Source organism: Sebastes umbrosus, chromosome 16, assembly GCF_015220745.1.
Source record: "Sebastes umbrosus isolate fSebUmb1 chromosome 16, fSebUmb1.pri, whole genome shotgun sequence".
Classification (NCBI taxonomy): Eukaryota; Metazoa; Chordata; class Actinopteri; order Perciformes; family Sebastidae; genus Sebastes; species Sebastes umbrosus.
This window is the reverse complement of record NC_051284.1, coordinates 6,378,190-6,393,385: the sequence shown is the minus strand read 5'-3', so window position 1 is coordinate 6,393,385 and position 15,196 is coordinate 6,378,190. Positions and strand designations below refer to the sequence as shown.

The following is a 15,196-nucleotide window of genomic DNA, read 5'->3' as shown; positions in this document are numbered from 1 at the left end:
TTTCATATTTAAATAACCTCATATGATTCATAACCTGAGGTAGAAATACAAGACTGGCTTATTGTGGTTCTGTGTTACCGATATCTAGAATATAAGACCATACTGTTTGAAAAGAAATGATTGAAATTTGACTGAAAGTACCGTTGAGTGGTAGGAAATGGCTGTATGTGAAGGGATATAGATACATTATAACCTCATTAAAGAGCCTGCTGATGAATCACCTGAAATAATAAATAGTAAAAATGATAGAAAAAAAACAGTTGAAAATAAAAATGACTTTGTTTTTAATTTTCTATTTGCTCCTCTGGTCCTTCCCCTCTACTTGTTGCAGTAGTCCCATTTCATGCTGAGGGTCCAAGACATTGTGATGCACATCCAGTTCACCACGGCCGAGGCAAATCCTCCTCATTCAGTCCTTTTTGATAAAGACGTAGTAAATCCACTCTGAATTTCTCATCTTCCCTTTTCCCCTCTTACTCTCTGAGAACGTGCCCTGTGGATGGGAAGTCATCCCCTCTGCACAATCCAAGGTTCGGTGTTTTTTGAGATGGGAACAATATTTCAAATACAGTTAGTCCGAGATTTGAGATCGTGGCCAGGAATCGATCGATTTGAGAGTCTTTTCTCACATAATTACTTAGACAGTATTCACATGGATGAACTTCATGCAATACCCAAAGGCCGATTCCCTCTGGAACATCCTGCCTCTACACTCGTGTTCCTTCCGTTCCTGATTATTAGCCATGGACCTCGTGGTTAGACCAACTCAAACTGTGCTTTCCATCACCCACTCGGAGCTCTCAAAAGGGGGCTTCTCGTCCTCACTGTCGTCATACTGCAGCAGCATGCCGTTGACAGACAGACTGCGCTTAGTCCAGATGTTACTGATCCTGCGAGGGTAGGTGCTGCGGCACTGCGCCGCCCCCACATGACCCATGTCAAACGAGTGACTCCTCTTGGGCTTGCCCTCCTGGGGCATCCCTAATAGACGTCCCAGCATGGTGGTGGACTCGGCCCTCCCGAGCAGGGGTTCTTTATCGGACGGGGGCACCATAGCCACCGTCATCACAGCGTTGGAAGTGGTGGGGGGGGCAGAGGCCCCGTGGTGTTCCCTCCCTACCCCTCGCAACTCCAGTGAGGTGAAGGCCCCTAAAAGGTGGTCCAGGTTCGGCCGTGCTTTGGCACCGTGCCTGTGCCTTCTGAACTTGCTACTGGGCAGGGTGCTGCATTCGCTGCCCTGCATGCTGTAGCGGTCGCCAGCAGCTCCCCTTCCTGTTTGGCTGTCTAATGAGTTAGAAGAGGATGAGGATGAAGAGAGACTGCTCTGGAGGGATCCGCACTTGAACTCTACCATTTCCTCACGCATGACCACCACCGTGGATTTGACCTGCGGCGGGGCACCGTTGAACCTGTTCAACCCCCCGTTAGTCTGCGAGTACGTGTTGCTCACGCTGGGTAACTTGCTAGTCGGGATGCCGTTGGTCACCTTGTACCGCACCATGAGGATGATGATGAACACCAGCAGCGTGGCCACGATGATGCCCCCGATGACCAGGATCATGGTGCCACCCAGGAAGCCACTGTGGAGGGACTGGCACTGCGGGTAGTCCTCCCTGGTGATGAACTGGACGCAGCCGACGATGTTGGTGGCGGTGAGGGTGGTGGCGGTGTCTTCCCAGATGGCCAAGACACACAGGTCATACTGCATCCCCGGGACAAGATTTGTGACTACGAAGGCTCTGTTAGTCATGGGAATCATCCTGACAGGAGACAGAGAAACAGAAAGATACAGCATTAAAATGCAGACCTCTTGCTATGGGAGTTCAAGACAAAGAGTGTTAAAAGCAACACTGACTCTGAGTCTGTTATGCTGGGGTAGATCAAAGAAATTGCCAAAATTAAGCATGCTAAGTAGCTATTTATATGCACAGAGTAATTCAGAAAGATGACTTCGTTGGTCCCAGTTCATCCCATTTGGTATGCATGAAGCAATAGCAGTGAGATAAGTATTCAATGGCCACTTTTTTAAATATTGTTTTGGCTGAATGTAATTTCTTGTACATGCCATTTAACAAGCATTCAGTTGTTTCAACTCACTCTGCTATTATTCCAGATGTTGATAGTCGTTGATATGATTAACTAAGTCCCACTGCTTTTGGCTGAAATGGAAGTCAATCTGCAGTATTGATTCTCTAAGGTGTATCAATGAAATGCTGTAGGAACCTTTGTGTTAGGTAGATAGCCGGTGATAGAAGCATTTAATTCAACAAACTCATCGGTCTATGTAGAGTACCATAACAACTTATTTTTGACAGAGAAAGGAGAAGATAAGGTAAAGGATGCGGTGGACTATTGCACGTGATGTTTCTGTAAGTTATTAATAACATTCTTGGAACACTGTTTTGTGACTTTTTGACCAGCCCGCAAAAACCTGTGATATTTTCAAGTAAGCTTACCCGAACCCACCCGTCAACCCTGTGGGTCAACCCACACATCACTAAGATCACTATATCTTGTATGATAAAGTATTTGCATCAATATCCACTGACTAATAGTGTTAAAATAAATTGGACATGGCTGGTGGTATCAGTGAAGGGGTACTTCAGCTCATCTGCTTGGGGTACATCTGACAGAAAAGGTTGGGAACACTGCATGTATAGTACATACTACTTAGGCAATAAACATGGAGTAAAAATCAATGGCTGTAACATACTGTACAGTAACTGTGGCTGACAATGGCCCTCTTTGTGTCTGTTCTCCTAGAGCGCATGCATCCATATCTTTGAACCCTCTGAATCGCCTCCACCACAGAGCCCAGACACCAGTGGGGCCGCAGTCCATTATTCATCCCTAATTGCCTTAACTAGGAAGAAGCTGCGTTGGCTCACATGTTTGAGAGAAATCGTGCAATATTTCTACCCCCCCCCCACGTGGCTCTGATTGATTTTTAATCATGCCATTGCTTGAGTGCCGGCAGTGCCCCGGGAAACTGTGTCAGCCAACGAGAGGAGCGCAGTAGGTGTGCATGTGCAAGCAATGAAGTCATACCAATATTAATTCAAAAACAGTAGTTGGCCTCTCTGTTCACGTTATCTTTTCCTTCCAGCTCCTAATTTGTCTTCTAAAAGGATTGCACAGCCGTTGTTATATAAGAGCACATACATCTATTGCTTTTGGCCTTTTTTTTACTGCATATAAACTACACACCATGTGCACTGATTATGAAATAGAAAACATTTTAAAGCAGATGATGATGGCAATTTTTAAGTTTGAAGTAATGATTTCTTGACTAATGTCAGGAATTCCATTAAAACAATCACTTTTCAGGGAAATCATTTAGCTGCTGAATAAATTAATGATAGGAAAAGGTGAAGTTTATAAAGCACACATCAGTGTTATGTTTGCAATTTTGTAGACATTTGATCAAATTCATAAAAAGGTATTTACAAGAAATGCAGATGAGTTATCCGGCGTTTCCATCGCCGGGAAAAAAAAAAAGGTAATGAAAATTCAAACTCAGTTTTTTTCTGGCATGACAACCTGACATGGCAAGCTGTGTGCAAGCAAGGAAACCAGATAAACACCTTATTATTGATTGCATTCACAGTGTTTGAGCAAAGCAATATCTTTCTTCAATAGTGTGTACAGTTCTAATCTCATATTCCCAGCTAATAACCAGACATCTCTTATTCTGTCAATTATCTTTCATTAAATGGTCTCTTGCTGGAATGCACAATGCAGGTAAACAGGACTATAGCACAGAATAAGTTATTGGATGAGTTGTTGCTAAAGGGATTCGCCATCAATTGTCAGTGTTGGAGGAAGCATGACGCTGACACAAAATTGCTTTAACTGCCATCCACAGCAGGCCACTTTGCCAATTTTCACACTATTCTGATGCCGTAAATACCACTTTTAGCATACTAACGGTTGCCATTTGAAAAAGTCAAAGAGCTGTCAGATGAAGTGGAACCTATAGATTTACATAAAATATTCATAAAAAATATGTATATTTGTTTGCAAAGCCCAGCATATTTTTTCTATCGTCTTCCCCAAATTGATTTGATGTTAAACGATAAGCCTCTTCTAAATTTCCAGTTCAATTACCTTGGTTGAATGCCGCTACTTTCACTGTCTTATTTGACATAGGAAATTGATTTCACAGAGCCCAAAGATCTCCAGCTGCAGTCTCCCAAACTTACACTTTATGGACTTGAGCAGCTTAGGAAGGATATATTAAAATGAGGGCCTATAATCCTTCTTCTTCTTGGATTTCTAATTAATGGTTCGCGGCAAGGATTTCACTTTGGGTTTCACTGTTCTTAAAAAATGTGCTTGACTCCCTGTTCATTCTTTTGGTGAAAGCAATTGTCGATTTAAAAGGAAAAAAAAGAAAATCTCTCAAGAAGGATTAAGAAAAATGAATGTTGATATCCGAGTAACACTTCAAAGAAATTGACGGTCTCAAGTGCTCAACCGGCAAACAATTAGCAATTGGCTGAAGAAGCTGAGCAGCGAGCTTTCTGAAGTTGAAGATTATACCTTGGGCTTAATTTACCACTTTGACCAGAAAGGTCTCAGCTCGTACTTGGATGTAATCGAGTTTCATTAATGGTTCTTACCTGTAAATGAGGACTTCATCGTCAGAACAATTGTACTGAAGCTGATACATTTTGACCTTTGGAGTTGATTTGTTAACAGTCCACTTGACCAGAGCAGAGATGGCAGTCACTTCTGATACAGACACCGCCTTCTCTGGTGGAGGTTTAGGCTCCCCTTTACTGATCTTGGTAGAGCTTGTTATGTCTGAAAGCCCCGACTTGGACTGTGTGGTACGGTTTGTACCATTACTCAGATGGGGGAGTTGAATGATGGACAGCTCGATGGAGGCCATCGATTCCCCAGCAGCATTGGCGGCTATGCAAGTAAAGGTCCCGTAATCCTTGGATGTGGTGATTGTAATGTCCAGGGTGCCATTTTCGTATACCGTTGCTCGGGAGGAGTTGCTGATCAAACGGTCATCAGGAGCAACCCAATGCACAGTTGGCATCGGATCCCCAACTGCTTTGCATCGCAGGCTGGCCATTTGGCCTTCCAGCACTAGTAACTTGTGCGTATGCTGCGTGATCAGAGGGGGCTCACAAACAAACTCCTCCTCACGAACGGACCAAAAGTAACGCCCCTTTAGGCTAGCGGGAGAAGCGCAGGTTTCCATATCATCCTCGCGCTCCAGCCTTCGAAGCCAAAGCACTTCACAGTTGCAGTGCAATGGGTTTCCACCAAAGCTTAGAGAGAGTGGAGGTGCGTAAGGAGTGCTCATAATTACATTGCTCTGGGAGCGCCCAAAGATGGGGTCCGGAGGGAGCTTCTGGAGGCGGTTGGAGGTGAGGTCCAAGCGGGCCAGTTTATCCAGATCTGTAAAAGTCCCCTCGTCAATGTAGTAGATGAGGTTATGATCTAGACTCATCTGATGTATGTTGACCATCTTGCGGATGGCATCCCAAGGCACACTGCGCAAGTTGTTGTACGACAAATCCAGATCCTCCAGTGTCAATAACGAGTCGTCAAAGGCCGTGTCTGAGAGCCGACTCAGCTGGTTGTTGTTGAGGATCAGGTGCTGCAGGTTGAGCAGCCCTCGGAGGTCGTCCGGTCCCAGCTGAGTCAACCGGTTACTGTCAAGGTGCAGGGATCTCAGGGTCTCCAGGTCGATGAAAGAGAAAGGCTGGATGGTGCTGATGGTGTTGCGGGACAAGGTGAGATCAACAAGACCAGACATATTGGCAAAGTCAACAGTGGTGACCTTGAGGATGAAGTTGCCGCCCAGCCGGAGCTCCACAGTTCGCCGGTCGATGTCCATCGGGACGAAAAGCAGGCCTTTGGAGGGGCACAGAGTCCCCAGAGACTCCGAGAGGTTCTGGCAGACACAGTATTTGGGACATGCATGGACCATCGTAACTGCGGTTCCCAGAAGCAGGAGACTGATGACCACTTTGTCCATGTTAGTTCATACAAAGAGGACCTGCAAAAACAAAAGAAAACAAAGGTCAGTTTGAATTTGAGATGACGATCAGCTTAGATGCAGCACCACGGCTTTACATATTTTTTGTTGCCTACATCAGACAATATTTGGTAGCACTGAGCTGCAAGATGATTTCCGTGTTTGATTTCATGTTAACATTTGATGAAGTTCAACCATTACAACAATAACATTTCAAACATTAAAATAAGATACTCTTCACATCCAGAAAAAATGTTCATGTACTTATGAATCACCTACAAAACATAAACACAACTGCAGTTGTGTTGTGTAGTTGCTCTATTAACACAGGTCAAATCAAAATTCTACCATGGTCCCTGGACCATAGAGGCAAAAAAAAAAAATGCTCACTTGATGAGCTGGTCTCATTATCATCCTTGAGAATTTTTTACATTAATATTCTCCATTATAAAATTCATATGCATGTATTTTGCAATGCAAAGAAGGTGTGAGAAATCACAAGAGGATTCTCTGAATGAAGCCCGGGATTAAACAGCTAAGAAGCTATTTTTAATGACGCACATACTTATAAGCTGTCATTACAGATACGCCGTGGTGCATGCAGTGGAAACTAGATCAAGTGGGGCACATGCATACGCAGTAAGCAATGGTATGTGTAAATGTGAAAATGTAGGATCAAAGTTTTGGTCTTGCATGTTTACTGACAGTGTCTTCCTCTAGCTGTATCTTGGTGTATGTCTTTATCTTTTTGTCTAATTTGTTCCCTTTCCCCATGATGTCTGTACTGTTTTGGTAAAAGATGACACAGTTTTGGAAAAAAAGAAATATTCCACAAGCTGCAATTGCTCGACTCGTCAGACTTGGCTGTCGAAATCAGCCGCCTGTATGAAAGTCTTAACAGAACCTCACACCTGGCTGACTCCTCAAATGGATGGCCACACTTGGCTTCATCCAACGAGCTTTTAATTCCCCCAGACATTTGTATCATTAATTCCTAATAAACTCAAAACCTAAAAATCAATTTCAATCTTATTTTTTCAACACTAGCAACATGTATTAATGGCAACTCAACAGAACCACGGGGAGGGATGGTTGTAATGTTTTTATGTTAACTACATGTCTGTGCTATCACTCATCATTATTCATAAGTGTGCTAGATGCTGGTTGCAGCATGATGACTCCTTATCTTCAGCCACCTTTTAACACCCCTTCATGTGTACGCTCCACTTTTCAATAACTCCTAATTAGGAGAAGAAAACATGTATAAATAACTTCTCTCCTTCTTGATACCAGTTTGTAATTATATCATGAAGTGCCACCGCATCTTGACTGTGCGTTACACAGAGATAATTAGAATGAAATGACAGGCAAAACAGAAAGTGATTCATGGATACTCTGCGATTATCATTAAGAAAAAAAATAAACAACAGTGGAGGAATTTACATTTTCACAAACACTGTGTTCATAAAATGAGCCACATTTATGATGGGACCAAATGTTATAGACATTTGACAGTACGGTACTGCTATATAGCGTTTTAATACTATAGAAATGCCACACGGAGGTATAAGTAAAACAAGAGCTCAGCCAAATACAAAACTAAAGAGGAAGCTATCCAAAAAGAAAAAGAGGAACATGTGACAAATATGTACAGTAAGTAAGCAAACAAGTCATACAACAACCAAGGACCTATTGGGCCGAGCTATAGACTGTATATACGAAGTGGACGTAGTCACCGTGACGTCACCCTTTGATTTGTGGACTATGATTTTGAAGCCTTGAGTATGGCATTTTGGCTATCGTCATCTTGGTTTTTGGCTGTCGCCATCTTGGGTTTTTTTTGCAAAAAGAAGTGACACGAGAGGGTGGAGCTAAGTACAACCGAACACTGAATAAGACTTTTCTTTAAGGGGACCAAAATGTTACAATTAACTTTCATGAACTGTACCAACCTGTCAATCACAAGGTAGCCACGTCCGAAAGCATACCCTATTTTACGGTCTATTTGACTCTCAATAGAACCATAATTTACTAAATGAACATCATGCTGTATTGAAGAAGACTTGAAACTAGTGATTAAGACCAAATCAAGTGAGAATTAGGGTCATGTTCTCATAGACTTCCATACAAACTGACTTATTTTTGCTACCAGAGTAGTTGCCCCCTGATGGCGATGTGGTTGCTGTCTCTGAACCAACAATTTTTCAGCTAAATTTTTTAATTTTTCTGACGTAAAGATGGAAAAAAATGTAAATTGCCATTTCACATTCATATCACAAACAGACCTTTTCCTCTCAGCTGTCACATGTTTTGGAGCAGGCCCATTATTTTAGCATTCAATCAGCACTGCAGTAAAAACTGCGGGAAACACAGTAAAAAAAGGTGTTTATTTTACCCAAATAATTGCAGACTTGATGCATACTGTTCTGACCCTCTCAGCACTCTGGAGCTAATCCCCACAAGGCCTCACGGCGAGTGCTGTCAGCGATGACAGACAGCTTCTCTCATGGACTCGTTTTAATGGACAGCATCTGCAACTGAAAAGCCCTGCAAACCCAAAGAAGCTGCCTCTTTCATTTTCTTTTGATCTTGCTTCCCCCTGACATGGGACAATTGCGGTGGGTAAGCATTTTCAAAAACTGGGGAAAAATATACAAATTAAATGCACATAGTGCTGGCTGGATGCAGTTGAAAAGTTCAGTATAATTTCCTATCTGGCAACAGACAGTTTCCCATTAAAGTGTGTGTCATGTGTGTGGAGTATTGTGGTTGCTGGGCAGAGAAAGCCAGGCTGAGGAAAGGCAGAGGTGACCTTTCAGGTATAGAAGAGGTTCAGTCACAAAGAGGTGAGAACCATGGATGATGCTCAAGGTCCACATCCATTTACTCATGGCCTTTAACAAGCTTGCAACAACATCTACCATTCAATGCATGGAACAAAAGACGCCGCTGAAATACCAACTAGCACATTCAGTTCCACAGTGCATTGGTGAAGACATATAGAACTGTGAAATTCATTATTTGAATTTAATTTCATTATTTCACTGTATTTTCCTCTGGAAAATACAGTGAGGTTACTTGGCTTTTCATTTCATGTGTGGCATATCAAGCATAAGTACTACTTATGTAAGTTATTTGTAAAATGCTGTGTATATTGAACATCATAACCTTTCATTAAATTCCTCAACCAAACACCAAATGTCTATAGCAAACGTTAACTAGGCCCAGCAGGCCTGTCAAGCTTTGGATTTCTCAACGTTGAAGCAGTGTACATAGGGTGATACTCGGTGTCTGAAGAGTTTTTGTCTTTCCTTAACAGCCTTGTCTCCTAAAAATGACATTCCTATGCAACAAAACTACATTGTGAATTAAGTTTTGGGGGAAATGTATTTTGTCGCGTATTACATTTGTTTTTGACGTTATACGTTTCGAATGAAAATCTGTGGAAGTCCACGTAGGGAGGAGGTCGGAGTGGAGTATGAATCAAACAAACACAGGATTTTCACACAGAAGTTTGTTGTTTGTGTCCCGTGTGAAACCAAGAGTCGACATTCACTTATTTTAATTTACATCTGTAGCTTAAATAATGTAACAAATGTAGTAATTTTAAGCCAAACCATGATGATTTTTACTAAACCTAACAAAGAAGTTTTCGTTGCCTAAGTAGTTTTGTTTCCAAAACAGGTAGGTTTGTTGCGTTTTTGTTGTTGTTGTTGTTTTGCTTCAATTTCGTAGTAATTTTAAGCCAAACGATGATGTTTTTACTAAACCTAACCAACTAACTGTGTTTATTAGTTTTCTGTGAATCGAGGCTTGTATCGTCTTAGATCAATGATTTAATTGAAGCCACCTGAAACTGAAACACAGTTGAGAAATCATTGTTCCTGGATAAAAACAAATAAAGTCTCTCCTCTATCACTTTCCTATAGTTACACAAGCATATTCAATGCCGTCTGCCTGGTTAAACCACTGTCTATCGTCTGTAATATATCTGCCTGTTTTACACTCTTTGACTAATAGGTGGTTTTGTATGAAGCCCAGATGAAGCCTCGTGAATGAACCCTTTTGCGCACCAATTTGCTGGAGAGCTTCATGACGCTTCATCTCGCCATCACTAAAGAAACCGACCAACACTAGGCCCCTGACAATAGGGCTCTAGCACTCGCTGCCTTTTCTCGAGAGGAGCTCCATGCCCCTGACTTTATACTGGAAGCCCCTCCTCCGAGACAAACCACAGTTAATTAAAATCAATCAACCAACATATACAATATTTACTTATGAAAACATGTCTGTGTACGTCAACACATCACTCAATCTATTCCGACACGGAAAAATGATGACTGCATAATTATCTAAGAGCCCTACAAGAGCATTTCAGCAGAACTAATGGAAACACCCCTATACTGGCTTACACAGGGAACATTCTGGGTCCCCCCCCTCTACTTATGCCCTTGGACTCTGCCACTTCCTGTTTGACAGTCAGACCAGGCAACTCTGCATGAAGGTGGTAACATATGGATGAACACAGAAAACACTTGGTAACACAAGGACATTTCAATAAAGGACCTTGAAGTTAAACTTTGTGTCTCGATGTATTTCTTACAACTGGTTATGATAACTGTTAACAGGCATAGCTCAGCAAGTTGAAATGACTGTTTGTTAATGCTAGCTTACTATGCTAAAAAATGTAATTGTCTGTCCCTTGAATGTGTGTAGGAGCTGTGTGCAACCTACTTATTAGAAGGCATGGGGTAACCCCATGACAGCAATACTAATACCTGTAAATAAAGATCTCAGAGGAAGCGTCTATCATGGAACATTAGTGTTCATTTGCACGTAAAGAAGGACTGCAGCTACTGTTTCTACATGAATTGTTCTAGTTATTTGTTCAACATATTATTTCATTAACTACATGCTGTTGAATTACACAGTTGATTTTATACTTTTTACCACCCAGTACACCTGAAACAAAATGAACAGACTCAAGCTGAACTAAAATGTGTTTATATGCATCCATTGCTTTAGTGTTTTGTACATCATTGTTTAGAGACTGTGTATAATAGGCACCCAGTGCAGACTGCAAATTGTTACATTACTTTGGCTTTTGTGTACTCATAAAATAAAATGTGCTGTTGCTTCTGTGAGTATAAAAGGACATCACTTCATCAGCAGAACAGAGATTGTATTTTATTTTTTAAGAGAAGTAGATAGTACCTCATTGGGTGTTTAGAACAGCAAATATAAAAGCTTTTAAGAACCAACAATTGGTTGAATCACTTGTAGCGGTATCAATCAAATGGCATTATAGAAAAAGAGTAAACATATTTATTTAGTGTGCACATCTATGGCTTATTGCTTTAAAGTACTCTCCAGCAAAATGGGAATTCAAGCTTTTCTTTCTCTTCTCCAAAAGCAAGATATTGTGTTTTCTTCAATGAGGATAACAGTAGTAATTTGATTCTTGATTGTGGGTTCCATCAGAGTCTAAAAATTAAGCTCACATCTTTTCTTATGTTGTGTTCACACCAGGAGCAAAGCTAACGTATCGCGCGATGCAATTGTATACAAAGTTTATGCAAAGAGAACAATAGACGCAAATTTGTGCCAGGCAACATGGCGTGACGCAAACACGGAAAAATTGCGTTTCGCGAGAGTTGAAATCAGAAATGCAGGAAAAAAATATTGTAGCTATTTGTGGTCACCCATAGCTCTACAATTATACCTCATATTTGTACAGAGACCGGACGAAACTGTATAAATGTATGTGTTTAAACCACAGACTGTCTATGGTATATGGTATTTATGCCTAGATGACGTTATGTTGAGTGTTGATGGAGCAGCTGCCTAGCCTGGCACCGATTGATCCGAACTCCATTCAGAAAACAAGGATTTTAAAAGTTGTTTGCTTGTTGTCTTGCGGACAGACCTGACAAAGCATGAATTCAGACGTTTTACAAATCAACATCATTATGTAGTTATTTCAGCATCCTTTTGATCCGTTTATCGCAATTAAATCACAGCTCAATCTGTTTATTTTCGGTTCATACGGCAGTAGCAACGTGTGGCTTGCTGGATACAGTCAGTGTAATGGTGCCTAATGTGAATATAACTCGCCACCGGGTGATGTTATGAACCCATACACAACAGCGTTTGGTTTTTTGACATATCTGGAACTTCCACAACTCGTACAAAGCAGCATCAGTGGTTATTTCTTCTATGGTTGACGGCCGAAACGGCCGAAAGAAAAGTTGTTGGTATATATGGAGACAATCACCTTCTCCTCTCCGACGGGAATGAACACAAAAGATACCAGCGGTCCAACTTGCGCTAGTAAAGCGCTTTGCTTCGCTCTTCGTCTGAATACAGCATTAGTAGGTTTGGCAGTCATCGTATGAGACTTAAAACCGCATAGAGTTTGATCTATTTAATCTCAACTGTGTAGTACTTCAAATGCCACACATACATTAAAATCAACAGCAGCATTTTTTTTACATATTGCACATATTTACTAATGGAGTAATGTGTGCCTAAGCAGAAGAAATGGTGCAAGTATCAAAAGCTATTCATTTCTTTAAAAGCTTTATGATATGGAATGATACCACACCATTAAGAGGGTCTCAGGGTAACAACAAGGCATTCACACTGTCACACACATGTTATGCTTGTATAATAAATACATATACGCAGTCCCATGGAGAAACTCTAGATTACACCGATTGATTTTTTTTTGTCCATTTCCTGAAAGGGAACATGTATTTATGGAAGTGATTTCCTGTCAGTGGGAAAAAAGCAGACATATGGTATTGACTGTTGATGGACATTGATTGTTGCTATGTTGACCAGTGAGTTTCTAAGGTCAGCTGGTGGACCTGTATGTTCAAACATATCAGTAATGTGAAACAAACAAGACATGTTGAAACATTTTGACTTATAATAATAATAATGAGGAATTTTATTTTGTATGAAGATTGAACTTTAAAGGAATAGTTTGATATTCTGGGACATACACTTATTTGCCTTCTTGTAATTGACAACTTAGTCAGTAACTTAATTTTTTAGGATCTAAGAGTCTTAAGAATTAAAATAATAGTTTAATATTTTGCTAATCTCTATAAACAGATATCTGCATATGATGCAGAATCTGTAGACAACGGGACCAATTTGGTATCGGAAGCGTTTTTGTTTTTGGTTGTAGTCCGAGTAGTATTGAAAAGGTGTACGAATGCCATGATAATGCACGAGGCATTTAGCGTGCAATACGAACGTCTTTCTTGCTTTTGACATGCCATTTGTACACCATATGCCACACTCAGAGCTAGTGACGAATAAAAAGAAAAGCTAGAAATAGCAGGCGGGTAGGGAGATGGATGGGTCCAACAAACAGACATTTTAACCAGGAGACTGGTGTTTTGTGTTTTGTTAATGTCTAGTCACATTTGTTACTTTGTTTCTGTGCATATTTTACTTAATTTACATACTTATTTCAAGCCTAACCGTGACGTTACTGTAGTTTAGTTGCATGGCGTACAAATGACACGTGAAAAGGCTAAAATGCGTCCTCATGACACGTGGAATGTCCATGTAATGTCTTGCTATTTATATGCCTTCCCGTGAGACTAGTTTGGGTACCTAAACATTTTCAAAAACTAACTCAATTTTCGCGTCTTACTAATTAGACTGTAAACAATGGACGGCGCATGAAAGAGGAAGTCTTGGCCTGGGTATCCATCTATGAGAAAATGAGCCTACTTCTCACTTGATTTATTACCTCAGTAAACATTGTAAACATGAGTTTATGGCCTCAATCGCTAGTTTCAAGTCTTCTTCAATACAGCATGATGTTCATTTAGTAAATTATGGTCCCATTTAGAGTCAAATAGACCACAAAGCAGGGTATGCTTTTAAGGCGTGGCTACCTTGTGATTGATCGCTACCAAGGCGTTGTCTGGTCTGAGAGTTTATCTTAGAACTTTTATTTTGGTCGCCAAAAAATGTCTTAGTCAGCAAAAATGCCGGACTCTATGCTTCAAAACGATAATCCACAAACTAATGGGTGACGTCACGGTGATATGTCCACTTCTTATATACAGCCTATGACTTTAGCCCATTTTTTGTCCCTTTTAGTAGTCCCATAACTATGGGAAATTAATTAATTATCCAGTGTTTGGTTGTACTTAGCTCCATCATCTTGTGTCATTTCTGGTTGCAAAAAAACAAGATGCTGATGGCCAAAAACCAAAATGACGACGGCAAAAATGGCGAACTTGAGGCTTCAAAACGGCAGTCCACAAACCAACGGGTGATGTCACGGTGACTACATCCAGTTCTTATACTGTATAAAGTCTATGATTGGAACGTACCACGAGTGAGAGGAAAAAAGAAACAGACAAACATAGGCAGGCATGGCAGAGAGATAGTGTCAAAAACAAGGTGCGTTTTGCGAGTAGGAGTTTGTCGTACAAGGTTAACTTTCACATGAACATGACTGCACAGCTGTGTTGCCATCTGTTAGACAAAAATCCAAAGTGTACTATACGTAGGTACTGCAGGCCCTGAGGGGGACGAGGACAATCATTCTGATGGCTTCTTTTTCCCTTGGAACAAATTTTCTATCCCTCAGTCACACTGTGTATCCAAATGAATCATTTAGGTCTTAACCTATGTTGTACAGATATCTTTCTCTTATCTTTTCAATGTCAGAAATCACAAAATGAGGCTGCAACAGTGAGGACAGCCCCAATCCTCCTAACTGAGACCCTCCTGACTGAGCACTGCCCTCTTTGCCTCACCGCTATTTGCAGTTGTCAGCTGTGTTCAGTGGTGTAATCTTCCAACACACACAGGAGGGAGGGATGGGGTTGAGTGGGATTTGTGGGGTGGGGGGGGGATACACTACTGCTGCCTCCTAAACAGCATTGCGTGATTACTAAGCAGAGAGAGCTGGACTCACCAGCATCACATCTTCTGCTTCTCTCTTTCCTCTGCTACACTTTGATAAAACGTGTCACAGGCTGACAGCTTGGTAAACCCAAGCATGATGTGTACAATCCACTGATGTCATGTTGCATTATTTGTGGATGCTGACGCTCAGACACTCAAAATTGTGACAACAGTTATCTTTCGCTGCTATTTGGAGCTGCCAGCACGTATAAACTTTCCTCGTGCAGCTTTAAACTGACAAACTTATTTTTTCTTTCA

The 15,196-nt window shown here is 41.2% G+C and overlaps 1 protein-coding gene across 2 annotated transcripts in view; it reads right to left on the bottom strand.

Moving 5' to 3' along the window:
* Positions 1–260: 260 nt before the first annotated feature.
* Positions 261–15,196, bottom strand: part of LOC119474606 (leucine-rich repeat and fibronectin type-III domain-containing protein 2) — a 176,455-nt gene continuing 161,519 nt past the window's right edge. For both annotated transcript variants that reach the window (XM_037746715.1, XM_037746716.1), the window contains 2 exons: positions 4,623–6,019; positions 261–1,760 (listed from right to left, as the gene is read on the bottom strand). In XM_037746715.1, the coding sequence (XP_037602643.1) occupies positions 767–1,760; positions 4,623–5,998 (2,370 nt within the window). In that variant the 5' untranslated portion in view covers positions 5,999–6,019 and the 3' untranslated portion in view covers positions 261–766. The remainder of the gene's footprint in view (positions 1,761–4,622; positions 6,020–15,196) is intronic.